This window comes from Podarcis bocagei, assembly GCF_964188305.1.
Source record: "Podarcis bocagei genome assembly, chromosome: 8".
NCBI lineage: Eukaryota > Metazoa > Chordata > Lepidosauria > Squamata > Lacertidae > Podarcis > Podarcis bocagei.
In genome coordinates this window covers 7066605-7094365 of record NC_138133.1, presented here as the reverse complement: position 1 = coordinate 7094365, position 27761 = coordinate 7066605, and the positions used below count along the sequence as shown (strand labels likewise).

The following is a 27761-nucleotide window of genomic DNA, read 5'->3' as shown; positions in this document are numbered from 1 at the left end:
CAGGACGCCGCGCATGCGCCTTGGGGTCCCAGCGGGCGCTGAGGGGAAGGCCGAGACCCCCGGGCATGTCGGCGGTGTCCAAGGCGGTTCTGGCGGCCTCCGTCGCGGTCTCGGGCGCCGTCGTCGCGGGCGTCCACCTCCAGCAGAGCCGCGTCAGGGAGGTAGGCCTCTCCCTCCCTCCCCGCCAGGCGGGAGCATCGGGGGAGGGGCGGATTCGGCGGCAGAAAGAGCCCTTGACTTTCCGGGGCGCCCACATGCCGGGGGCTGCGCTATTATTAGGGTGAATGCATGCGACCCTTTTACCGAGTAGGGACTGAACCGTGCTAAGCAACGGGTAAGATGGCTGTGGGAGGCGCACAGGCAGCGGGCACGCCCCCTCTCCCAAATTTACACGGGTTCAGTGCTTCCCCCCCTAAAAAAAATATGTTTAGGGGTACTCTCGTTTTGACTCTAGAAAATCACCATTGTACAGTTCAAGTCGGGGGAAATAAATACAGTAAATGGACAAAAGTACAAAGAACATGCAACATTACCTCATACAGTGGTACCTCGGGTTACAGACGCTTCAGGTTACAGACTCCGCTAACCCAGAAATAGTACCTCGGGTTAAGAACTTTGCTTCAGGATGAGAACAGAAATCGTGCTCCGGCAGCGCGGCAGCAGCAGGAGGCCCCATTAGCTAAAGTGATGCTTCAGGTTAAGAACAGTTTCAGGTTAAGAACGGACCTCTGGAACAAATTAAGTACTTAACCCGAGGTACCACTGTATTACACAGCTGACAGCTTACAGTAATTTTCCTACTCATATTGAAACGCTGCCCCTCAATGGGGCCAAACTTCCATCAGTAAAACTCCACACATCCGCATTCTACACCCGTCGGGGGTTAGCAACAGATTTACTGCACTAGAGAAGCAACTAAAAATTTAATATTTTTAGTTTATTCTCCCGTTAGATTGACAAAATGTTTAGGGGTATGCTTACCCCTGCGTCTGCCCAGAAAAAAGCACTGCACGGGTTCAGTATCACACATCACACATCACAACGAACCCAGAAGGGACCCCGAAATGTTGTAAAGATGTCACTGGAAAATCTCTCAAAGGGTGGGACAGGGTGTCTGCGGTCTTTTCCAGTGAGTTTTCAATTGTACGCAATTTCAACAATGTGTGTGGTGCCTCGGAAACCATGCTGTATTCCCTAGAAAAAGAGGTGCCAGAACTCACCATGAACACCTCCCTCCTAGCATGGTAGTGGCACCCACTTGACAAAAAGCCCTGCTCCAAACGTAACCCCCACACAAATGGGAGATTGGGGGGGGGGCTGCCTGGACTGCCAAGTAGTCATGAGAATATTCCCTGGATTTCTGTCCAAAAGCCTGGAGGGATAGAAGTAGGAAATTTTCCTATATAGCCAGCTGTTTTTTACACACACACACATACACTTGCTATGAAGCCATTTCATATGTTTCTTTTCAAAAAGGTGTATAGGAGCTGGAGAGAAAAGGAAGCAAAAATGAACAGAGGTATTTGACACTTTGCATAGGAGGAGAAATTGCATCTGCTGTTGCTGCCCTTTCCCCCAATTCAACCATTCCATGTTACAGTGGTGCCCCGCAAGACGAAATTAATTCGTTCCGCAATTTTTGCCATCTAGCGAATTTTCCGTCTTGCGAAGCACGGTTTAAACGGCTTAACAAAGTCGCAAGACGTTTTCGTCTTGCGAAGCAAGCCCATAGGGAAATTTGTCTTTCGAGGCAAATCGCGGATGAAAAAACCTTTCGTCTAGCGAGTTTTTTGTCTTGCGAGGCATTCGTCTTGCGAGGTACCACTGTATCTTTGCACTTTGTAACATAAATTTCCCCCAGCATTTTATGCCCCAGTGTTTCTCATAGCCACAGAAGGCCTCTGATTATTGGTTTGTGATATAGCGATCTTCAGGTAATGACCCTTTATGATTTGCAGATGGCTTAGTCCTGTATTGGAATGAGGATGTATACTTCCTACAGTTAGCAAAACCTTTGAAGTTACTTTTGCAACAGTATGATTGCTTTGTAAGATTCACAGCTGGCCTTAATTTCCTATAGCAGTACCTTTACACTTTCTCAAGTTTTTGAACAGTAGATTATTAAGAGATATATACCATAATATGATGAGATTTTTCTTTCAGAGGCTACGTGAAGGAGTTCTGAGAGACTTTGAGAGGCAGAATCGTAAGCAAGAAAATCTTCGCCTTTTGGAGCAACAGATTGCCTTGACTGAGCAACTTGAAATGGAAAGAAGCAAAATGCTCATGGGAAAAGAATCCTCACAGTAAGGGCCAGGAAGAGTTGGGATCTCCCTTTCCATTTCAGTTATTTAAATGTCTTCGTACTTGTTGGAACAGTCTTTGTTTTGCTGGGCTTCTTGCATAATAAAAGTGACTGTCAATTCACAATGGATACTAATGTGTACATGAGCGAGATGATGAGCCGTCATGATGATGAAGCCACAAGGACATCGCCTTCAGAAGGGCTGGAAGAAGGAGAAGTGGAAGGAGAAACTCTTCTCATAGTAGAGTCTGAAGATCAGGCATCTGTGGATTTGAGTCATGATCAGAGTGGAGACTCTATAAATAGTGATGAAGGGGACACATCCTGGACAGAAGAGATGTCTTATTACTGTGAAAGATGTCAGAAATGGATACCAGCAAGTAAGGCTTCCTAATTATGGATTATTTTAAATAATAAAAATGTGTCATTTGTTTTGCCCTTCTGACCTCAAGGCCTTGGCCAGGAAGACCTACAAGATTGTGACTCTTGCTGAGCTGGGCCTTCAGGAAGCAGATCAGACGAAAGCCAGTTGAAAGCACCTTCTCCCAAGGCACAAACCTAACAAAAGGGGATTCCTTTTTCCACATGACTTGTAGTCCACTATCATGAGTGAGTGGCAGACCTCAGAAGCTTCCTGGGCCTCCTGCTTGCTGGTAAATCAGCTATGCCCCTTTCAGAAGAAAGAATGGGTGGATGCCCCATTCCCCTTTTTAAAGCATGGGGAGGATTTCCCGAAGAACCCCATTGAAAGGAAGGCAGAGATCATGCTGTGCAGGACCCACAAGCCTTAGCCATCAGAGCCTTTATGGCAGCTTCCCTCATGGCAAGTGTATGCTTCCTCTAAGCTCAGCCCCTTCTGCTGGATGTTGCCCATAGCACCACCCATCAGCGCTAGGGACTGTGAAAAGTAGTTAAAGCCTGTTCCTACACAGAGACGCAATTGCATGTGCTCTTCAGTTTTCAGCTCTAGCAGAGTCTACTGGCATGTGGACTTCAAGGCCAAGGCTAGCCTCTCCAGTGATCCCTTTAGAAGGGGCTAGACTAGCCTCTTCAAGGGAGTGGCTGGATGGCGTTCCCAAGAACTACATAAAAGCTATAGATAAGAATTTTTTTCTGTTTTAGGGGGAAAAAATCTGCATGCACAATTCTTAAGATTTCAAAAGGAATTGCACTTATGATACATATATATGTGATATCTCCAAAATAGAGACAGATGTGCCCACCAATTGAGGTTACATGGATTTCTGTAAGAGGTGATTAACAAAGCAAAATGCAGAGTGGATGAATGCTGTTGGAATGAACCCCATTTATGCTGTTTTGGACCTTGCTCATAGTGTGTTGGTGTGTAGGCCCCATTTGTTGGGAAAGAAGGCCTAAAGTTTTGTTTGCTTGTTTACAGATCAGGTGAGAGAACAGATCACCTATCTCAAAGGTGATAATTTTTTCAGATTTACTTGCTCTGATTGCTCAGAAGATGGGAAGGAACAGTTTGAACGGCTGAGGCTAACTTGGCAGCAGGTAAGTAACAAGCAGACCCTTAGTAATTGCACCCAAACTGGATTTCACATTTCTGTGTATTACAATAAGGTGCAAGGGGGAGGGGTTGTTAGCAAGCTTCTAAGTGTGAATCTAAGGTTTTTTATTTGCTTACCCTTAAAGGTACATGACTATTTTGGAGTCTAAAAAACTCATTGCAAAAAGCCAGATTTTTTTTTTATTTGAGAGTTCTTTATTTGTCATGTAAACACAGAAAGGAAATTATCTTTTGGCCATGGATTGTTAAAATAATTGTTCCAAATTTAATCAGCTGTGCTGCCTTTTTGGCATTGCAGTACACAACTGAGAAACATGAAATGTGCTCATAGAGTACTTGACTCTCCAAAAACTCGGGAGGTTAGCAAGGTAGATAATACAACTTGTGCTGGTCCAGCATCTCCTCTAGTGGATAGATGGGGAACCACATTGACAGTAATGTGGACTCTGTGAAACTCAATGTGTTATATGTGCAGAGGGCCTTCTTGGTAGTGACACCCTCCCTGTGGAATGCCCTCCCTTCAGATGTCAAGTAGATAAATAATTACACAACTTTTAGAGGACATCTGAAGGCAGCCCTGTATCGGGAGATTTTAACACTTGGTATTTACCGGTATGTTTTCAGATATGTTGTAAACCGCCAGAATGGCTGGGGAAACAACAACAACAACAACAACAACGAAATCTTATGACTAGCCAAGGAATGATTCACAGCTCTGTAAATTGTTTCACGTATAGGAGGCCTGGTTTTCTAGGTGTGTCAGCTTAGTAAGATTTTATCTGGTGCTGAAGCTGGTACACTTTTCAGTCACCATGTTGGCTACTGGGAAGCAGTGTTTTTAACAATAGACATACTGTAAAAGACATTACTTTCTCTATAGTCACCCCTAAGTTACATTTCCAAGGCTGCTTTGATTTCTACATGTGAATCAATTTGCAAATGTTTGAAACAACCTTAAGCCATGTATCAATAACCTAGATATTCTGTATACCCATGATGTCACTTTAAGTAAGAGATAACATTTAGCAATAGCACCAGACTCACCCGTGTCCAAGGCAACACCACAAATACAGTGTGCTGAGGATACACCCGCATAAGCGATATTGACGGAGAAATGCCTTTTTGATACTGCTGTACCTCACCACACACAAATGGCAACCCCACAAACAAGTATATATATGTTTCAACAATTTGAGTGCGCTTCCTTCTGTGGTCTAAATCACTGAGCCTAGGACTTGCCGATCGGAAGGTCGGTGGTTCGAATCCCCGCGACAGGGTGAGCTCCCGTTGCTCAGTCCCAGCTCCTGCCAACCTAGCAGTTTGAAAGCACGTCAAAGTGCAAGTAGATAAAGAGGTACTGCTCCAGCGGGAAGGTAAACTTGTTTCTCTGGTTTCGCCAGAAGCGGCTTATTCATGCTGGTCACATGACCCGGAAAAACTGTCTACAGACAAGTGTTTGCTCCCTCAGCCAGTAAAGCGAGATGAGCACTGCAACCCCAGAGTCGTTCACAACTGGACTTAACTGTCAGAGGGTCCTTTACTTTTTTTTTACTGAAAGCATAGTAATGTACATAGAAGAGTACATTCTAAACATCTTTGCATTCGGAAGCTTAAATTCCATTAAATTTAACATGCACACGCATACAACAATTCTTTCAACAGAATGACATACAGAGAAGGAAGCATAGATAGTTCAGTATTGCACATGTGTGGGGAGAAACCCCAGGAAACTAGTTCAAGTCCAACAGTGCCTCTGTAAGGGGAAGAAGCCTTTTTCTTGGGCTCCCTGCTCCTATTCCAACACTCTTCCAACTACTGAAGACTACTAATGCTGCTCTTGGGCGATGTCTTCAGTTAAATTAGATATTATACTAGGTAAACTGTGGGAGATACTTTGCAGTTTAGCCAGACTGCTCCAGTGCCAAGAGACAAGTTGCCTTTACTCCTTGCTGACAGATGACATACCATAATGAAATAGAGAAAGTCCATTTGCATAGTGGCTTACTTGGACAAATTACATGTAGTCAGTTGACTGACATGCTAATCCCATTCCCTAAATTGCCTCTTGAAGATACAGTACCTGAAGTAAATTGCAAGTAGGACTACTACCCCACAATATAGAAGAAAAACTATTAACTATGTTTTATTTGTGAATATTGGAGTCAAGGGAATGGTGTTGGCTAATCTAATCAGTTATAAAATTTCAAAATTTCTTTAATAAATAAATTTCTCAGTTATCCTTCTCCAAGCTGTAAATTGCCTAACAAGGTTTATGCTCCAATTCCTTCTTAAAGCATTTGCTTGGTTAAATACAGTGGTGCCTCGCAAGACGAAAAGAATCCGTTCTGTGATTCTCTTCGTCTAGCGTTTTTTTTGTCTTGCGAAGCAAGCCCATTGATGGATTAGCGCTATTAGCGCTTTTAGCGGCTTATCTGCTGATCGGATCAGCTGATTAGCGGCTTATCGGCTTAGAAAAAGGGGGGGAAAGGAAAAAAACTTGCAGGAACTCGCAAGGCATTGTCGTCTTGCGAAGCAAGCCCATAGGAAATTCGTTTTGCGAAGCACCTCCAAAACGGAAAACTCTTTCGTCTAGCGAGTTTTCCGTCTTGCGAGGCATTCGTCTTACGGGGCACCACTGTATGTGTTTTAACCAAGTCTGTCATCAGATTAACTACATTGCAAGAGTGTATTTTTAAGTTTCATTGATTTGTTACTTTGTTCCAAAAATATTCTCATCTAAATAAAGCAAGACCTTATATTGCATTGACATAGCGACATTGCAAAAGTTCTTTAATGCATCATTGTTTTTTTATTCATCATGATATAACTTTTTCTGCTACTTCCAATTCAATAGGAAATGCAATTTGAGTTTTTGCCAATTAGTAATTGCTGTAGTGAGTACTTGCAGAGAGATATTTAAAAATATAAATACTATCAAATGGTACAGATTAAAAAAATCTGAGATTTTCCCTTATTAGGGTATCTTCAAGTATGCCCATTGCTACAAATCTTCCTTAAACTCTTCCATGAGTTCCCATAGTAGTTAGGACTATAGTAGTATCAAATTTCTAAGTATTTAATTAGAAAGTCCCTCCATGGAATCAGATACTGTACCCTGTTGTTTTTCCCTTTGTAGTTCTATCCAAGTTGAAGCCCAACCATTCAGGCCTTGTGAAAATCAATTTGTATCTGGAAATTGCATTGAATTCTGTAAAACAAATTTAGGAGTTTCCCAGATGACTTCATCCACATACCAGTTAGTTTTAAATTGCTCTTGTCTGATCTTAGCTCCTTGTATTTACATTTGTATTTTTATTGCCCCAGATAGGGTAATAAAGGACACATTTGTCGTGTTCCTTTTTAAGGATAAAACATATCTGAACATTCGTTAACTGAAATAGATGCATTTAGGAAAATCTTAATCCAGGCAGATTAATCCCCCTCAAAACCCTATATTATCTAAGAGTTGATTATTTTATATAACCCCGTTAGGAGAAGAGAATCATTTTATCCCAGAAAAAAATCGTTCTTACCTATTGTAAATGAGAGGTTCCTATTTGTGTTTCAGGTTGTTATGCTGGCAATGTACAATCTATCCTTGGAAGGAACTGGCCGCCAAGGCTACTTCAGGTGGAAGGAAGACATTTGTTCTTTCATTGAAAAACACTGGAATTTTCTACTAGGAAACCGGTAATGCCATTATGTTGTCTTGAAACTGAAGGTAAAGAACAAAACGTTCACATATAATTAAAATGTAGGAAAACATTTTTTTCCTCCTAGTTGAGAGTAAAAGAGAGAAGGTATCCATAGTGGGTGAAGGTCAATAGCTAGTTCAGTTCTGTATAGTTCTGCATAGTATGACTTCCCCTAGTTTGTCTCCCTCCAGTTGGTTTCTGCAAGCAGCGAAGGCCAAAATATACGGCCATTTTATTTCAAAGTTTATTCTGGTCTTTCAAAATAGTACAGGATTGCACCATGTTGAGAGTGTCTCTTAACATCTACTAGCCCTCGTTTGTAATTTGTCCTATGATTTTGAGAATCCAGAATAAAATTTGAAATAATGCGTATACCTTTCAGCTATAGTTGGTTGCAGAAATTGATTCCTGCTTCCAGTCCTTGCTACTGTGCTCATCCCATTAATATCACTTAAGATCTGAAGAGGAACTAGCAATCTGCTACCAATGTAGTAAACAGAGCTCTCTTTCAGAGACATTTTTCTCTTTCTTTGATTTAGGAAGAAGACTTCTACTTGGTGGAGCACTGTTGCTGGTTGTCTTTCTGTGGGGAGTCCTTTATATTTCCGTTCAGGGGCTCAAGAGTTTGGAGAACCAGGATGGTGGAAACTTGTCCACAATAGGCCCCCTACAATGAAGCCAGAAGGAGAGAAGCTTTCTGCATCTGCCCTAAAAACAAAAGGTAATAATTTGTAAACTGCATATCATTTGCACATTTAAGGATGCAATAGTCTTAAAACTGGTGGTTTTGGCAGGGTGGGGGTACATGAAGAGAGAGAGAGGGTTTGCACTCTTCTGTACTATTGACATTATGGATTTCAATCAAAATAAAAACAATAAATTTCAAATGTAGAAATTTGTGAAGGGTACGGCATCATGCAGACATCCTCAGTTTTTAAAGACCCGTGAACTTTCTGCAAAGGGTCGGTAATGTATAGGTATCTTGCCCCTTGTACATCCCATTATATGTTTCTTGGTTACTGCTTCTCCTTCTCAGCCACTCTTGTTTTCATTCCCTAGCCACTCCCAAGCTCACCCCTCTATTCAGCCTCTCTATTCACCAGTTTCTTCCCCAGCTTCTTTTACCGCTTTGCAGTTCTCTTTTTCACTACTTCTTGCCTCTCTTCTTCCTCTTAAAAATTTGGTGGAAATTTTTCAGTGTATGTGACAAAATATATTGCATTCCCACATTCTGTTATATGCAGTCTGGAATTAAAGAATGTTAGCACCTGCTTGTCACGTTTTCCTGTATCAGGAAAGGTGTATTTTTATTGTCTTTAAAAAGCTGTTTATGTTGGATACCTTCTGTAGAAATAGATGCTGCCTTTGTTTTGGAGTAATAATAATAATTTAAACCCGCCCATCTGGCTGGGTTTCCCCAGCCACTCTAGGTGGCTTCCAGCAAAATATTAAAATACAATAATTCATCAAATGTTAAAAGCTTCCCTAAAGTTCTAAAATTGGTGTTCTCTCTGCATGTCGGAACAAACACACTACTTGTTCTCTGGCAGGTTCAAAACCATCATTAGACCCTATCATTACAGTGGAGGGACTTAGAAAAAGAGTGAGCCGCAATCCAGTAGAATCTGCCATGGAGCTGAAGGAGAAGAGATCTCGCACTCAGGAAGCCAAGGACATCAGGAGAGCTCAGAAGGAGGCAGCCGCCTTCCTGGACAGAAGCACATCCTCCACACCAGTCAAATTCATCAGTCGAAGCCGGCGTCCTGACATTATACTTGAGAAGGGGGAAGTGGTTGACTTTTCTTCCCTGAGCTCCTCTGATCGAACTCCTTTGACAAGCCCATCTCCATCTCCTTCTCCAGATTTCTCTGCTCCCGGAACACCAGCATCTCACTCAGCTACACCGAGCCTGCTCTCAGAAGCAGACCTTATTCCAGATATAATGCCACCCCAGGCCCTGTTTCATGGTAAAAGCTACTTTAACATTTCCTTGTCTATTAACCTCTATTGGATCTCATTTCCACAACCATTTCTTGACCACCGTTCTATTGTTGGTGGTATTTAACATCTACCAGGAACTGTGATACTTACTCTCAATAATTATATTCACTAACGTGCCAAGGAAAATGTTTTCTAATGTGAAAAATATTCAAGAACTTATCAGTAATATTATTCCTTGTCTAGTGTTAATTCATATAGCAAATTGTGTACCCAACCAGTGCTTCTGACAATCACAGATGTGCCATCTGTGTTGCTAGATACCGTATATACTTGAGTGTAAGCCAACCCGAATATAAGCCGAGGCACCTAATTTTAGCACAAAAAAGTGGGGAAACTTACTGACAAGTATAAGCCGGTTCACCACACTACAAACCTGGTGGTGGCGGCAGTGACGGAAGAAGAACAAGCTTTCAGGCTGCTCATTCCGCCGCCGACAGCGGCAAAGGTGGTGGTGGAGGCAGCCCAAAAGGGCTCCTTTCGGGCCGCTCGTCCCTCCGCTGCTGCCTCTGCCACTCGCAAGAGCAGGCATAGGAGCCGTGGTTGGGAGAGGCACAGCGCAGCCTCTCCTGTGCCTGCCCTTGCAAGAGGCTGGCGGTGGTGGCAGGACCAGCGGTGAGAAAGGGCTCCCTTTGGGCTACTCATCCCTCCGTCGTCGTCGCCCGCCTCACTCGAGTATAAGGGGAGGGGGGCTTTTTCAGCATAAAAAATGTGCTGAAAAAGTCGGCTTATACTCAAGTATATACGGTACTTGCTGGAATGTTAAACTTTCTCTGATGTACTCTTCTGGAAGCATATATATGGGCGAAAAAGAAGAAAATGCTGCAAGTGCTATTTCCTTAATACTATGTGTACTTGGTCTTGTATAAAGGGCATTATTATAGTACTTTAATGCGGAAAAAAATAATTTTCTCAACTGTACCAAAACAAACAAACAAAATAAGCAATAACACTAGAACATAGAAAAATGCCTTTTTTGTTTGCTGCTGTTTTGGTTTTGGTTGACCCTTCTAGGTTGCTAGTTCTGGAGATTCCACCCCCTCCCTGTCAAAACAGTTGTGTTTTAACTTTCCTAATGCTTTATTATTGCTTATTAAAATTTATGTTGCCTTTCCTTCAAACAGCTAATTTCAGGAGAGCTGAAAATTATGCTGAAAATATTTCACATCTGACAACCAATGCACCCCTTGGGTTTCAGATATTACATGGGTAGACAAGTCTAAAAAGCCTAGGACACAAATTTTCACAATCCTCTAGCGCAGCCTTTCACAAGCTGTGGGTCCCCAGATGTTGTTGAACTACAACTCCCATCACCCCTATCTAGCAAGGCCAGAGCTCGGATGATGGGAGTTGTAGTCCAACAACATCTGGGGACTCACAGGTTGAGAACCACTGCTCTAGTCTAGTGCAGTGATGGCCAAACTTGGCCTTCCAGCTGTTTTGGGACTACAATTCCCATCATCCCTGACCACTGGTCCTGTTAGCATGGGATCATGGGAGTTGTAGTCCCAAAACAGCTGGAGGGCCAAGTTTGGCCATCACTGATCTAGCGGCTATGGTGGCTCATTTACCAGAAACGCTGTATTTAGCATTAATTCTGGGAGTGTATACTCGATTTTGACCAAACCAAGCCTCCTGATACATATTTTGCTGTAATGGAACCTCATAGTAAGTCTAATAGGGATGTGGGTGTTGCTGTGGTCTAAACTACTGAGCCTCTTGGGCTTGCTGATTGGAAGGTCGGCGGTTTGAATCCCCACAACAGAGTGAGCTCCCGTTGTTCTGTTCCAGCTCCTGCCAACCTAGCAGTTCAAAAGCACGCCAGTGCAAGTAGATAAAGAGGTACCACTGTGGCGGGAAGATAAACAGTGTTTCCATGCACTCTGGCACTCCTCATGGTGTCCCGTTGCACCAGAAGCAGTTTAGTCCTGCTGGCCACATGACCCAGAAAGCTGTCTGTGGACAAACACCGGCTTCCTTGGCCTGAAAGTGAGATGAACGCCACAACCCCATAGTCGCCTTTGAGCGGACTTAACTGTCCAGCGGTCTTTTATCTTTACCTTTTAGTAAGTCTAGCATTTCATTCTGACCAACTTGCCACAGTCTTTATATACTTTATATTGAGTTATTGTTCCTGGCTATTCTATCATATTTTAGATATATTTTAGATATATTTGTGCTACAGAAAGGCCTGTCTTTTCTGCTGTCAGATTTTTGTGGTCCATCTTCCTTCCTGAATTAAGCACCCTATTCAGAGCCACACTGGATCTACTAAAGTGGCCTGATTTTCATAAATCAAAACCTCTTTAACTAGTGAATGTGGAGAATACTACTTTGGAAAGGTCAGTCTCAACTGAATATTAATGGGGAATGGCTGTGTACCCTTTCATATTAAAGCCACAGTCTCCTAGGAAGAAAACACAGTTGTATTCTAGATTCAGGTAGGTAGCTGTGTTGGCCTGATGCAGTCAAAATAAATTAAAATATTAAAAAGTTATCCAGTAGCACCTTAGAGACCAACTAAGTATGTTCTGGGTATAAGCTTTCATGTGCATGCACACTTCTTCAAATAAGTTGCATTCATTACACTCTCAGAAAATTTATGGAATATTTTGTTTTGTTTATAGATGATGAAGAGATGGAAGGTGATGGTGTTATAGATCCAGGAATAGAGTATATCCCACCCCCGAGTGGTCCAGTGGGAATGATCCGAAAGAAGGTGAAGACACCAGAGCAGATTAAGCAAGAGATGGAGAGCGAGGAAGAAAAAGCAGAGAGACTTGAACGTGACACTGAAAACTCTGATAATACTCGCACATCCCTTCAGGACCAGGGCCGAGACAAAAGAAGGATGCAGTTGGAACATAAGAATGCTAAGTTCGGCATGCCCAAGTATGCACCTGTTAGCATCTATGAAGAAAAGCTTCTCTTGAGGAACTTGGAGAGCTGCCCAAATGCTGCAGCCATGACCCCCGAAGCTCAGAGACTGCGGCGCAAGTTGATAATCCGGCAGGCCAAGCGCGAGAGAGGGCTGCCCCTCTTTGACTTGGACAGTATTGTGAATGCAGCCCTTCTCCTGGTTGATCGGATTTATGGACCCAAGGAAGGAATTGCTCCCTGTCCCCCAGCAAATTACGCAATGTACAGAACTACCAGCCAGGATTTCAGAATCTTGGATCGATACCAGGTTAATGTTTCCAATTCAACTGTTTTTTCGATAGCTCCCGTACTCTGGATGGGGATAGTGGGCTAAGGGAACACAACCTGCTAGTCCATACACCACACGCCTAGGCACCCTTTCTTAGGTCATTATCTGTGAATCACTGCCCATGATCACATCCATTGTGAAATTTCTCTTAATGGAATGGGACAATGTATTCCTTGGCACTGGCTGCTCAATCACTTCTCTTTTCCAGAGAGTGAGTGAGTGCTTTGCTGTTTTTATGGAAGTTATATGTGGCAGTTTTCATTTACTTTATATCCATTTCTTCTAGGCTTACTTAGGTGATGCTTTTATGTCCGGAAGGACCAAGGAAGTGTTCTCTAGGGCAACAAAAGAGCCTGCCACCACAAAGCCTAGTAGGGCGGGGCAGTATCTGGCTCTCATCATTGTGTTATAGCAGCAGTTAAATTCCGCAATATTCTGATATACCACAATGTCTGGTATATCGCCCAGCCCAAGCCGCCATACCGCTCCAGCTTGTGTGAGCCAGAGGGACATCGGGACTTCCTTAAACTGATTAGCTGGAGGATGGGAAGCCTTCCGCTGCTCCGCTGAGCAAGCCCCCATACCGCTCTGGCTCAGGTGAGACGGAGGGACGGCGTGGGGGCCTTTCTCAAAGGTGCAGACAGGCAGTTAAGCAGAGCTTGAAAAGGTGTTCACCTTCAGGTGTTCACTTTCAGGCTCCATCTGCCTGCCTGCCTGTGCCTTTGCTGTCTGTAGGCAATTTGAGCTGGCACAATGTATTGCCAGCTCAAAATGTCTGAAGCTGGTATCGCAATCTGAATGCCATCTCGGTTTCAGACAATGTATTAATATATCACCCAGCTCTAAAGCCTAGATATGTGTTTATCCTTCTTCAGCTTTAAAGGACCTCAGGAATTCTATAAATCCATAAAGCTCTAAGGAGCCCTCTAGTGAGGGATCTGTAGTTACACTCTTGGCTCGATGGAGATCATCCCGAAACACCTCAGCTTGTTTCTCTACTGCTGTAGACATCTGGAGCATTCTGTGACTCCTCGGATCAATAGCTAACATTGTCCAAATCCTAGGAATGACATTTTATCTGTATATGCTTGGGTGTTAATGTACGCACTAATTTATAATTTACTGCTACAGAAGTTATTGGTTAACCGGAAACCAAGTTACGTTTTTATTGAGCATATTATGGGTGGAATTCAACATTGTGCTAGCAAAGGTTCCACCTGCGCAAGCATTTCAGCTTGCCACAAAAATATCCAACGTCTCCTCCCCCTGCATGCTTCACTGATGGTTCTCCTGATCTCCCTAGAGCCAATTTCAAGGGGGTTGGGAGAAGAGGTAGGGAAAGCCCTGCTGCACAAGCCGAAGTCCTTGCTGAGAGATTCTGCTTATGGGCTTGTAATGTGAATCCCTCCCTGTGCCCTGAAACTGGGTGAGGGAGGCTTCTTCCACTGAAAGAAGACGAGTCACAAAGTCATTTGCATAGCTCTGCCCTTGAAGCAAAAGGGGGGGGGGTAGCAAAAACTCCTGGGTAACCTCCAGCCATTAAAGAGATAACAGTGTCACAGTAACTCCATTTTTAAGACCAGTAATCTAATGCTGTTTGAATTCCTAAGAGGGACTAGGTAATCTCAACGTCTTGCAGACAGGGTAACTTAGGTTGTGTTCAATGTGTAGTGCAAAAATTTCTCTTTGCACAATGGAACATTCTTCCCTTCTCCCTCTGTGTGACCCCTAAACCAGTTCTGGGTTTCCCACCCCCCGGTACACATTTGGGGGTGGCATGTGGGGAGGAAAGGGAGGGAATCCCATTGTGCTAGTGCAGCTTTCTAGCAGAATACTGTCCGTTCTCCTTTTTCAAAACTGGACTTGACAGTAGTAACTGTTAGTATCTTCGCTCACAGGCAGAGGTACCTGGCCTCCCCCGAGGCAATTGAGCGAGATACTGTGTTTACCTTCCGTCTGCGACCCCAGCAGGCTAGGTAAACAAACCCGGCGATTCTTCTCATTAGTCGTGAGAAGAACACACCCTCTGCTTCTCTGCTTCTCTCTCCCTCCCTGCATTCTCCCAGGGAGGAGAAATGAGACAGACAGGAGTCCTTTCTACATGTTTTATTCCTGTCACTCAACAGTAGATAGAAATGTGACTGCACCCTTCAGTCTCCATCAGAAGAGACTCTACTCCTCCCCTGTACTTCCAGCACAGGTCACATGACACTCTGAGCTAACATCCGGTGCTCAGTACAGAGAATAGGCTCCACCCTTTCTCTAGCAGTACAGCAGCAAACCACAACATCCTGTTTTGCATTCCAGCAATCTGGAGCTGGCTTTTGCCTTGCTGCTTTTTCCCAACAGTAACAGCCACCATGTGGTTGGTGCAAATTAGCATTTATAAAATAGCCAGTGGTACACTGTAGTTAACTTGCCATTGGCATTTTTTTACCAAGTTGCAAGGATCAGTTGCAGATGTTATTTGTATTCTGTCACCTCTCTTGTTTATGTTCATTCCAGGCTGATTTCCTTGTTTTTTGGCTTTGCTTTACAGACTAAGCTGTCTGCTGTGAAGGGGTTTCGACAAATGCCAACAAAATTTCTGTGCCGACTCGTAGGCTCAGAAGATGCTTTGACTGACCACAGCATTATCAGTCCCTACACTTCCCGTGTTTTGAAACCCTACATCAGGTACAGACCACAGAGCTGTTTTCACTTACGAGCAGATGACTCTTTCTCCTTTCCCCCTACAGATTTGTTCTCTTTCTGGTCAGTTGTTGAACACTCAACTCTTAGGGCCATGACTTCAGGCTGAAATATATGTTTAAAAGTTTGTAAAAACAGTCTGTTAAGTCTACTCTGTTAAATAGATCACTATTATCCCCATATTACAGATGGAGAACTGAAATTGGCAGAGGTGATTTTGCCACCAAGTAAGTCCATAGTCCATAGGGACGCGGGTGGCACTGTGGGTTAAACCACAGAGCCTAGGACTTGCTGATCAGAAGGTCAGCGGTTCGAATCCCCACAATGGGGTGAGCTCCCGTTGCTTGGTCCCAGCTACTGCCAACCTAGTAGTTCGAAAGCACATCAAAGTGCAAGTAGATAAATAGGTACCGCTCCGGTGGGAAGGTAAACGGCGTTTCCATGCGCTGCTCTGGTTCGCCAGAAGCGGCTTAGTCATGCTGGCCACATGACCCGGAAGCTGTCTGTGGACAAACGCTGGCTCCCTCGGCCAATAGAGCGAGATGAACGCCGCAACCCCAGAGTTGGTCATGACTGGACCTAATGGTCAGGGGTCCCTTTACCTTTACCTTTAAGTCCATAGTCGTGGGGAGATGTATGGGTTCTCAGTGTAGGTGGCCTTGCAGGGCAGATACTCAACTGCCCCCTTTGTGTTTTATACCAAAAGCATGGAAACAGGAAGTATTACTTGCTAATCTTTCCTGTTTTGGTGGTACTTTATAAGATGCAAAACTCTAATGCTAAGAGAATCTTTTCTCTCTGCAGCCCAGGGTCTCTTCTTCTTGTGAGTGTGCTAGAGTTGGGACAGAAACAAATACATTTATCAAATGTACAGGAGCACAGCATGCACAACTTTAGAAATTTTGTCTAGGTAGTTGAATACTCTCCACAAAAAGGAAGGTTTCATAACAAAGTAAAATAAAAGGCACTTTATAGCTTAATGAATTAATATGGAGCACCTTAAGGACTGAACAGATAGCAAAATATTTTCATCAATGGGGTCCCTGAATTGCTGTGAAATAGATGATATGGTTACCTTTTTGGTAGTTTGGTGGATGGACATGGTCCCAGATTGAAATATTTAGTGCATGGACAGAAAAGGGAAGGGGCCCTCTCCAAGTCCAGACACCTGCTTTCCAGCCTGGTATCACAATAAGACTTGAGAGACATCTGGAGAATGCTGCGCCCGTGAACTTAAACACGGCTGCTCTCCAACTTGTGACTGGCTTTGACAACTAGACCCCAGCAACAGCAAATCTCTCCTGTTCTCTCTGCACCATACCTGTGTCTTAATTTCAGGCCCGACTGAGTCTGACTGCTGTTATACTCTGAAAATGACAAATATTGCTGTTGTGTCCCCTCCAGGCGTGATTATGAAACCAAGCCTCCAAAGCTAAGGTTGCTGAATGAGATTCGTGCCCATTCGCACAAGAATGATCCCAGCTGGACTGCTGAGCAAGAGGCACCCATTGATTACTGCTATGTGCGCCCTAATCACATCCCCACTATTAACTCAATGTGCCATGAGTTCTTTTGGCCAGGTAGGATTTACTAGGTGGTCAAGGGAAATAATGGGGCGACTACTCATTCCATTCTGGTAGATGTACTTCGGCTCTAATGCTGCCACTGCTTCTCTTTTCCCTTCCCTAAGAGAATTTCAGCTGCCCCCACAAGGCATACATTAGTTTTGAATCCTGAGAAGATGGAAGAAGGATGGGTGGGACAGTTGGAAAAGAAACCTAGTGGGTAGTAAAAAGCTATGAAGCTGCTTTTCTTGAAAAGGAAAAGAATGGGTTTTGGGACGTTGATTAATGAATTTGTGCCTAATGTGTACTTAGCCTGGTGCCATCATTTATCTGTGTTGAGGCGCTGGGCAAAAATACTTTTATTCTCATTGAATTTTGGCCCTTAATTTGGAGGCTACTTAGGTATGTTTGTGACGTCTTTTTAGTGGAGAGGGTTGAGTTGGCTATATATATATTATGGCTGTACATTGTGGGTTCTTATTTTATTATTGTTCTTATACTTAGTTTAAATGTTTGTTTTTGCACTGTATGTTGCTTAGTCACTCTTGTGGAATAAAAAGAAATGTAATGGTAATATTAATAAAATGCCTGTGTGCATGTATCAGTGCATTTTCTATTGGCTGAAGTGACCTGTTCCTAATAGAACAAGCACCTATTTTTCTGATTGGTTCCCAATGGAATCTTATAACCTTATAAAACTGTTTTTAATTCTCTCTCATGACTGAATAAATGTAGCTTTTGAAAGTACCATATTTTTCGCCCCATAGGACGCACTTTTCCCCCTCCAAAAATGAAGGGGAAATGTGGGTGCGTCCTATGGGGCGAATGCAGGCTTTCGCTGAAGCCTGGAGAGCGAGAGGCATCGGTGCGCACCAACCCCTCTCGCTCTCCAGGCTTCAGGAAGCTATCCGCAAGCCTTGCAAGCCCGGCGGGAGTTCCCGCAGGCTCACAAGGCTTGCGGGCAGCAGCCTGCAGCCCCGGCGAGTGTCCGCAAGCCTTGCGCGCTGGGCAGGAGGTCCCGCTGAGTGCGCGAGGCTTGGGGTGGCAGCCTGCAGCCCGAAGCACGCGGAGCCCTCCGGAGGGTGCCCTGTGCTTCGGGCAGGTGTGCACAAGGCTTGGGGCGGCAGCCGCGGCGGGGGGGGGGAATAAATTTTTTTAATTCATTTCCCCCCCCAAAAAAAAACCCCGAGGTGCGTCCTATGGGCTGGTGCGCCCTATAAGACGAAAAATACGGTATATGTGGAAAAGTTGAATAACCTGCAGACATTTACTGTGATCTTGGGGTGTAATCCTGCACATACTTACTTCTGGTCAAAGACCCATTGAATTTAGTGGGACATACCTCCAAGTAAGCATGCATGCATGCATACAGGATTCAACTACTGGGTCATTTTATTCACATAATTATAATACCTAACAGTATATTATTCCTTTAACGTGGAAATATCCTTAACATTTCATTGTAGGATTATTTATTACCAGTCCCGTAATTAGAGTTTGAGTCCTTTAGGATGTTATGAACTAGTTTCCATGCTAATGTCAAATTATGAAAATAGGAGAGCTCCACATGAGCAAAGCTTTTTCTTTCTTTTTTAAAAAAAAGCCTTAAATAGATATTTATTATAATGTTCCTTTTCCATCAACAATCTGTGATCATTTGTGGTGTGCTTTTCTCTCCCACAGGAATCGACCTCTCAGAATGCTTGCAATATCCAGACTTCAGTGTTGTTGTCCTTTACAAAAAGGTCATTGTTGCGTTTGGTTTTATGGTACCAGATGTTAAATACAATGAAGCATACATCTCTTTTCTGTTTGTTCACCCTGAATGGAGAAGATCAGGAATTGCAACCTTTATGATCTATCATCTTATTCAGGTAGTTTTATGATTTATTATCTTGAAAAGTATGATCTGTACCTTTTACTTTAAATATAAGTGCAAACAGGGCAGGTTTACTCAAGAAGATATATATCCCTTTGATGACCTACTCGTCGTTCAGTTGTCACATCTATGTTGTGCAGATCAGTGGTGTAGCATAGAACGGGGAGCTGCAGGGGCAATTCCCCCGGGTGCAGAATTCTTAAGGGTGCAGCCCATGTGTCAGGGCTGCCACTCAGTCCCAGCTCACATAGGACCACGCTAGCCAGCGTTCAGGTTAAAAGAGTCTTTATTGGATTACAGGTTCCATTTCCAAACTGCAATGTGCAGCCCTACTTCTTCTAGGTCAGACCGGCGAAGACCCGTCTGAGTCTCCGCCTCTAGCACACCAGCTTAATACCCTAGCCTTGCTCCACCTCCTGCGCCTTTCCCTCCGTCTCTGGGTCCTTCTGCCCCCCGGGGTCTCCTTTTTCCTACTCTCTTCTGACGCGGACCCCCCTGACCCTTCCGCCTCCTTGCGGCGGGCTTTGGGACCTGGTTCACTCTCTGGGCTGCTTACTGCGCCAGCTTCCGCTACATTTGAACTTGGCGCGCGCGCCCAACTCTCAACCTTCCTCTTGATCGTTTCGTCGCTCCCCGAGGTGGGCGTGACTACTCCTGACTCATGCCCTCCCTCCTTCTGAAAGCCTCCGGAACCCGATATCTGGTCCCCTTTCTCCCCGCTGTTCCCGTCTGGGTACGTGGGTCCCGATCTCCAACTGCTGCTCTCTGATTCCTCTCTGGACCCTTCTTCCTGGGGTGTCCCCCTGCTTTCCCCCCTTGCTCTGACCGCTGGCGCTCCCTTCTGGGAATCCTCGGACTCACTGGATAAGCTCGGCGATCTCGGTTCGTCATCCCCACTCATCTTTCCTTCGTATTCCTCCCCCTCGCTCTCTGTCTCCTCCCTTCTCTGCGTCTCTGCTTCTGAACCCCTGACATCCATCCCCCCCTCGAAGCCCCCCCTTCCCCCCTCCCCACTTTCAAGGGTGGTTGCAGGGTGCTCCATCATCACAGGAGTGAATGCCGGATACAGTTCGCTCCTCGTTGCTGGCCGCCAACTGAAGACCTCCGAGTCTTCCTCCTCGCGTTCGTCAACGGTGAGCTGCTCCGCCTCCATTTCAGTGCCGCCGTGCTCGAAACCGAGATCCTCCCCGCACACGTCCATGTCAGTCTCTGCGTCGGTCGCTTGACCTGGCATCTCCAGCCACCTCCGGCGCCACTGCTCCTCTGGCCGATCGTCCCACCAATACGAGGTGTCGGACGCCGAACCCTCCGGTGACCCCTCTGGGGAATGTGTGCGCTGTGCGGGCTCGCCGTCCGAGTCGAAGCCATGGAACGTGCTGGAGGAAAGTGTGGGCGTGAACAACCCGTCGTCGAAGAAGCCTGCTGGCATGGGTCTGTGTGGGAAAAGGGCATGAAACTCGTCCTTGAGCAGGGGTTCCTCCAAAGCGTAGTCTGGCACCCAGCTATTAGCACTAGCCCGGGTGCCCTCTCTGGCTAGGAGGTATTCCACTCCGTCTTCCCCCCATCTGGAGTCCAAAATCTCCGTGACTTCGTTGATGGGGTCCTGCTGTGGCAATCTTCCCGCCTCCGACCGCTCCTGAGACGGACTCGGTGCTGTTCCTGGTTCCTGGAACCTGTGAGGTGTCCTGTAGGGAGTGAGCACCGACCTGTGGAACACCGGATGCATCCTGGAACCCTCCGGGAGCACCAGCCTGAAAGCTACTGGGTTGATCTGCGCTTCGACTTGGTATGGACCGAGTTGCTTGTGCCCCAACTTCTTTTTGGCTAACGATCTGGTCGGCACTGCGTGGGCTGCCAACCAGACCCAGTCTCCCACTCGGATCTCTTCGCCAACCCGCCTGTGCTTGTCCGCTTGCACCTTGTAAGCGTGCTTCACTAGCTCCAGCTGCCGTCGGAGTTGATCGTGGACCTCCTGCAACTCAGACGCGAAAGCGTCCGCCGTCTGCGGTTCCCCTTCCCCCACTCTGTCCAGTCCCGGGAAGGTTCTGGGATTCCTCCCATTGTTGGCGAAGAACGGCGTCACCCCTGTGGACACGTGCTTCGTGTTGTTGTAGGCGAACTCGGCGAGCGGCAGGTAATCCACCCACGTCGCAGGCTGTTGATTGGCATAGCATCTCAGGTACTGCTGCATGATGGCATTGACCCTCTCCGCTTGCCCGTTGGTCTGCGGGTGTCTCGCTGATGTCAGGTTGATCTTGACGTTCAGGAAGCCCATCAGCTTCTGCCAGAAATTCGAGATGAACTGGCGACCGCGGTCGGACAGTATAGACCGCGGCAGCCCGTGCACTTTGAACACGTGATCTATGAACAGTTTGGCTGTTTGTTCTGCCGTGGCCACCTTCGCACACGGTATGAAGTGTGCCATCTTGGTGAACAAGTCCACCACCACTAGTACAGCTGTCTTGCCTCTCGAGCTGGGTAGATCCGTGACAAAGTCCAGGGCCACCCTCTCCCACGGTTCAAACGGCGTTTGCAGCGGTTCCAGCAGTCCCGCCGGTGGTTTGTGCACCGGTTTGGCCCTCTGGCAGGTGTCGCACCTCGCGACGTAGTCCGCGACTTCCCCTCTCAGTCTGGGCCACCAAAAGTCCCTTGCGACTAATTCCACCGTTTTTTCCGTGCCAAAGTGCCCGGCCGTGGGTGCGTCGTGCAACTGCTGCAGTACCTTGGCGCGAAGTTCATCTCCCGGCACGTAGATGGCCCCTTTACGTAAGAGCAAGCCGTCCCGTATCTGGAACTCGTCGCTCTTCGCTGTGCCCTTGTGCACCTCGGCCATCTTCGCCTGCGCGAATGAGTCCTGCAACGCCCGCCGCACCGCATCCAGGTCTACTGTGGCTGAAGCGCACGCCCACGCAGCTGGCGCGAAGATGTGCATGGCTGCCGCTGGCGTCGCCTCTTCGAGGTATTGCGGTTTTCGGGACAGTGCATCCGCCATGATGTTGGTGTCGCCTGGGACGTACTCTATTCGGAAATTGAAGTCAGCAAAGAACTCCGCCCAACGTATCTGCCTCTGGTTCAGGAACTTCGCCGTGCGCCAGTGCTCCAGATTCTTGTGGTCCGTGCAGACCTGCACCGTGTGCTTGGCGCCGATCAGGAAGTGTCTCCACGCCTTGAAGGCTGCATGAATGGCAAGCAACTCCCTGTCCCAGATGGTGTAGTTCTGCTCCGACTTGGTGAGCTTTCTGGAGTAGAACGCTCCCGGCCTCCAGACCCCCTGTGGGTCCCTCTGCAGCAGGACAGCTCCCACTGCTCTATCGGACGCGTCTGTCTCTACCCGCATCGGTCTGCTGGGGTCGATATGCAGCAGTTGCTCTTCCGACGCGAAGAGACGCTTGAGTGCCTGAAAGGACTGCTCCGCCTGCTCCGTCCAGATGAATTTCTTTTTCTTGGAGCTTAGCGTGTCCGTAATAGCCGCCGTCTGCATCGCGAACCCTTTGATAAACTTGCGATAGAAGTTGGCGAAGCCGACAAACCGCTGGACCTCCTTCCGGTTGCGCGGGCTCTTCCAATCCAACACCGCTCGAACCTTGGCGCTGTCCATGGCTAGCCCCTTGTCCGACAACTTGTAACCCAAGAAATCCACCTCCGTCGTGTCGAACTGGCACTTCTCCAGTTTGGCGTACAGTCTATGCTGCTGCAACCTCTCCAGCACCTCCCGAACATCCTGGTCATGCGCTTGCTGCGACTCGGAGAATATCAGGATGTCATCCAGAAAGCAGACGCACTTCTTGTAGAGGAGTCCCGCCAACACATGATGCATGAAAGCTTGAAAACAGTGAGAACCGTTTTGCAATCCAAACGGCATCACTCTGTACTCGTAGGTTCCCAGAGGCGTGAACATGGCCGTCTTCCACTCATCGCCCTCCCTCATGCGGATGAGATTGTACGCCCCTCGCAGGTCCAACTTGGTAAACACGCGTCCCTTGCGCACCGTCGCCAGTAGGTCGTCAATCCTGGGCATGGGGAAATCAGAGGGCTTGGTCATCTTGTTCAAGAGGCGAAAATCCACCACCAGCCTTTTTTGGGGCGTGTCCTTCTTCTTCACAAAGAAAACAGGACTGCCCCCTACTGCCCTGGACTCCCGGATGAAACCGCGCTCCAAATTGTGATCTATAAACTGTTTGAGTTCCTGTAGTTCATCCTCCGACATGGAATACAGCTTCCCCTTCGGTAGCGTCGCCCCTGGTAGGAGGTCAATCTTGCAGTCATATTGCCTGTGCGGTGGTAACTTGTCTGCCTCCTTCTCGCAGAAGACCTCCAGAAAGTCTGCGTATTTGTGGGGGACTGCTTGCAACGTTCCCAACTGCAGTTGTGATTCCTCCTCCTCTCCCTCCTGTTCGGGCAGGATGCAGTGTTCTGCGCAGTAAGAGGAGCCGAAGATCAGCTGTCGCTGGTACCAAGCCAGTGTCGGACTGTGCCTGTCCAGCCAACTCATGCCCAACACAATGGGTGTGTCCGACAGGCGGGTGACGTTAAAACTGATGACTTCCCTGTGGTTGCCAAGGCGCATCACCATTGGCGGCGTTTGCTTCACCACCTGCCCCCCCAGCAACTCTCTACCATCCACTGTGACGACTTGCAGGGGCAGAGTGGCCGGTAATAGCTGTATAGCGTGCTGCTCCACAAAATCCTGTGATATAAAGTCTGCGTTGCTTCCAGAATCCACAGAAAGCGGCACTTCGATAGTGACGCCATCGGGCAGCTGGAGAGATGCTGTGAGTTGCACTACTGGTTTGGGTGGGAGGGGGTCCGTGGGTTGCAAGATTGCTGGGGACTGCTTCAGTGATGCGTCTGGCTGGGCCCCAGTGCCTCTGTCTCCAGCCAGACATCGTCGTTTCCCTGCTGTTGTTCGCTGTGTTGCGTGGCCGCTTTCACCATTGCGGAGGCTGCAGTGTGCTTGGAGCTCCTCTGGGGACACTCTTTCGCCAAGTGTTGAGAGCTGTCGCATATATAACACTTCCTGGTCCCTCTAGGAGGTTTAGTCTTGACTGCCGCCGGTGCAGGGGCTCTGGTAGCTGACTGAGCCCTGGCGCCTCCCACCTCCATAGGTTCCACTCCCCCTCCTGGCGGAGGTGTGGATTGCGCACGCGCAGCTTCCCTGGGAACGAAAGAGAAACTTCTCGCTGCTTCGCGCCCTCCACGTCCTTCGTCTCTGCACCATGGACGTTCTTCCAGCCTCACCCCCACAGTCAGCGCCCTTTGGACCACCTCCTGCGTGCTCCGGGGCCTCTCCCCCCTCGCAATTTCGTCTTTAACAGCACTGCTCAAACCTTCCCAGAAGAGGTCTCTGACTGGGGGCGAATCCCGGTCCCATTCTAAGGCACTGACCAGCGCAAAAAAGCGGGCGTGATACTGGCGTACGCTCGCCCTCCCTTGTTTCAGTCCATGAATCTCCCGTCGGGCAAGATCCACGTCAATGGTAGATAAAAAGCACGCATCCATCGCTTTGATAAAGGCATCTGCATTCTGAAGCGCCGGATCTTTATCCCTCCACAAATTGCGTAGCCACGCTTTCGCATCCCCATGCAAATGGGATAGTATAAACCCCACTTTCTCTTCCTCATCCCTAAAGTCTTTCGCCAGCAGTTGCAGTGCGCACATTACGTCTGCTCGAAAATTGGGGTACTGTTGTAAATTCCCATCGAAGTGAGCCACAAGCCCTCCTGCTCTCCGTGCCAACCCAACCCCCTCCGGTCTGGGTCCTGGCTGCCCATGCTTAACCAATGCTTCAAACCTGGCGTGGAGATCTCTGTAGGCGGCTGCCGCATCCTCCTCCCTTTTCTTGGATGCCTGTACCTCCGCGTTCAATTGGGTCACTGCCTGTTGCAGCGCTGAAATTTTCTCTGCTTCCGTCATCTCTGCCAACCGTTGTGAGCTCGCTCCCAAACACCAATTTCCTCCTCTCGCTGCTTCTGCCTCCGCTGCGAGGTATCAGGTGTCCGAAGCTTTAAAGAGACGGGTCTTACTGTCAGGGCTGCCACTCAGTCCCAGCTCACATAGGACCACGCTAGCCAGCGTTTAGGTTAAAAGAGTCTTTATTGGATTACAGGTTCCATTTCCAAACTGCAATGTGCAGCCCTACTTCTTCTAGGTCAGACCGGCGAAGACCCGTCTGAGTCTCCGCCTCTAGCACACCAGCTTAATACCCTAGCCTTGCTCCACCTCCTGCGCCTTTCCCTCCGTCTCTGGGTCCTTCTGCCCCCCGGGGTCTCCTTTTTCCTACTCTCTTCTGACGCGGACCCCCCTGACCCTTCCGCCTCCTTGCGGCGGGCTTTGGGACCTGGTTCACTCTCTGGGCTGCTTACTGCGCCAGCTTCCGCTACATTTGAACTTGGCGCGCGCGCCCAACTCTCAACCTTCCTCTTGATCGTTTCGTCGCTCCCCGAGGTGGGCGTGACTACTCCTGACTCATGCCCTCCCTCCTTCTGAAAGCCTCCGGAACCCGATATCTGGTCCCCTTTCTCCCCGCTGTTCCCGTCTGGGTACGTGGGTCCCGATCTCCAACTGCTGCTCTCTGATTCCTCTCTGGACCCTTCTTCCTGGGGTGTCCCCCTGCTTTCCCCCCTTGCTCTGACCGCTGGCGCTCCCTTCTGGGAATCCTCGGACTCACTGGATAAGCTCGGCGATCTCGGTTCGTCATCCCCACTCATCTTTCCTTCGTATTCCTCCCCCTCGCTCTCTGTCTCCTCCCTTCTCTGCGTCTCTGCTTCTGAACCCCTGACACCATGTTATACCGATGGGCTGCAATGGTCCCAAAGGAGCTGCAAAACTAGGAGGGGGCTTCCTACTCTAGCCTGGCAATGGGTGTGGCGCGAACCTTTCCTGGGTGGTTGGGTGGGCTGTGAGTGGGGAGTGGGGAGCTGGCCGGGCCTTCCTGTGCCAGGGCAGAACCCCCTCTTGCTCCCTGCCCCCTTTGGTTCCACAGGTTCGTATCCTTAGCTTGCAGGTGTTGTGCACAACACGCTTCTTATGCCATGGCTGGTGCTGACAGTTGTGCATGCCGGGTTGCTGCTATGCTGTGTGGTCCCCTCATCTCCCTTCTGCCCTGGGGCCACCGCAGAGCCCCCAGCCCAGCCCTTGTATGGGAGCAGGCAGCCGTAGGCACGGCAGGTGCCGTTGGAGTGCCTGGTGTGAATGAAGAGGCAACCATGCGAGCCTCGGCTGGCAGCATGCTGGCTCCTTGGCTGGACTGGCGGAGCTTTCTGTGGGTGTGCTACGAGCAGCTGAAGTAGCTGGTGCAGGGTGAGCTGTGGTGCAAGAGGGGCTCTGGTTGTGAGGTTGGAGTCCACGTCCAGCACCTCCCAGGAGAGCTCAGATCTCGGAGGTTGCACAAAAAAGGGGGAGGACCCAGGATGATGTGCTAGCCCCCTTCCCCATGGTGATGCTGCCATTCCTCTTGCACCTCGGCTGAGGCAACCCACGCTATGCTACTGGTGCAGATTCGTTAAGGACGGGAGAACATCCTTGTAAAATTTGTGGCTTGCATTTGGGATTCAGGTACAGATGCCTAGTCGGTCCAATAGCAGCACAACCCTCAATTCCCAAAGGCAGTTTTGGCCAGCCCGGAGCAAACTATCTACTTTTTTATGTGTTGTCTTGAGTTCTGTAGCTTTCATATCCAGACTAAATGACTTCACAAGCTCCTCATCACAAAACCTGTTAGTTCATTGACCAAATTTATTATCTGCTGGGGCTAATTGTTTTACCCCGTTTGCAAGTAATGAGATACTTCCACTTTCCACCACTCTTCCAGCTCTTCTTTCTGGTACCTTTCTTAATTTATTCAGTGAAATTAAGGCTATGCCAGTGCTGCTGTAACTTTGCATCTTCTGAAGGTTGCTACTTCTTGTAATTTACCAGTTGTAAGTACTGAATGACTGAGGTCCTTATCAAGCAGAATTGAAGGACAGTCAAACTTGGAAGCTATCAATTCTGAAAATTTAGTATCCTGAATTCAGTTCCCCAAGAGAAACTGGTATAAGATGTAACCTGTGCTTTACTATATCATCTGTTATCCATCTATGATGTATATCAATGCATGATACTTCTGTCTGCTTTTAGTATCTCTTCCTCCTTGAAAGTTGTCTTGCTTTGACTACACAGTGCTCCCATAATTAGTTATCTCCTCATTTCCTTCCTCACATGTAATACAACTCTTTTTTCTTTTCACAGACTTGTATGGGCAAAGATGCAACCCTTCATGTATCTGCAAGTAATTCTGCAATGCTGCTGTACCAGAAGTTTGGATTTAAAACTGAGGAGTACATTTTAGATTTCTATGACAAATACTACCCTTTGGACAGTAAGGAATGCAAACATGCGTTCTTTCTGAGGTTGCGGCGATGATACTGCAAGGGAAATCTGGTCACTACAATAAAAGACAGTTTAGCGCTTTTACTGAGGTGCTTTGTTGCCTTTATTGCTATCAAGTTATTTGTCTGTGGTCTTTACTGAGATTAGTATATATATATATATTTACTACAATAGTGTCTGTCTGGCCAAGACAGAAATACAAAAACTCCTTCCTTTTTCTGTAAGAATGGAATTGGTCGCCCTGTTCTTCATGAAGAACCCTTTTGACAAACCAGTTGATGTTTCCCAACGAGTTCTCATACTGAATGAAGATACAAATGTTCAAACTATTCTTTGCAGAAAGCAATAAAATGTTTGATTCAGTCTCTCTAGACATGACATTTATTAGGTGGAAAAATCTAACCCAGGCTTCCTCAACCTTGGCCCTTGATCCCTTGGTAGCAGGACCAGTGGTCAGGGATGATGGGAATTATAGTCTCAAAAAATCTGGAGGGCCAATGTTGAGGAAGCCTGATC

The 27761-nt window shown here is 47.2% G+C and overlaps 1 protein-coding gene across 2 annotated transcripts; it reads left to right on the top strand.

Moving 5' to 3' along the window:
* KAT14 (lysine acetyltransferase 14) lies at positions 1-27329 on the top strand. Of its 2 annotated transcripts, XM_081206340.1 has the most exons (11): positions 1-161; positions 2164-2685; positions 3705-3823; positions 7408-7529; positions 8074-8255; positions 9085-9501; positions 12160-12719; positions 15280-15416; positions 16836-17011; positions 18680-18870; positions 27105-27329. In XM_081206340.1, the coding sequence occupies exons 2-11, from the start codon at positions 2430-2432 to the stop codon at positions 27276-27278; spliced, it is 2334 nt and encodes a 777-aa protein (XP_081062466.1). In that variant the 5' UTR covers positions 1-161; positions 2164-2429; the 3' UTR covers positions 27279-27329. The 2 variants fall into 2 exon arrangements, with proteins under 2 accessions (XP_081062466.1, XP_081062467.1); XM_081206341.1 differs by lacking the exon at positions 9085-9501.
* Positions 27330-27761: the final 432 nt, after the last annotated feature.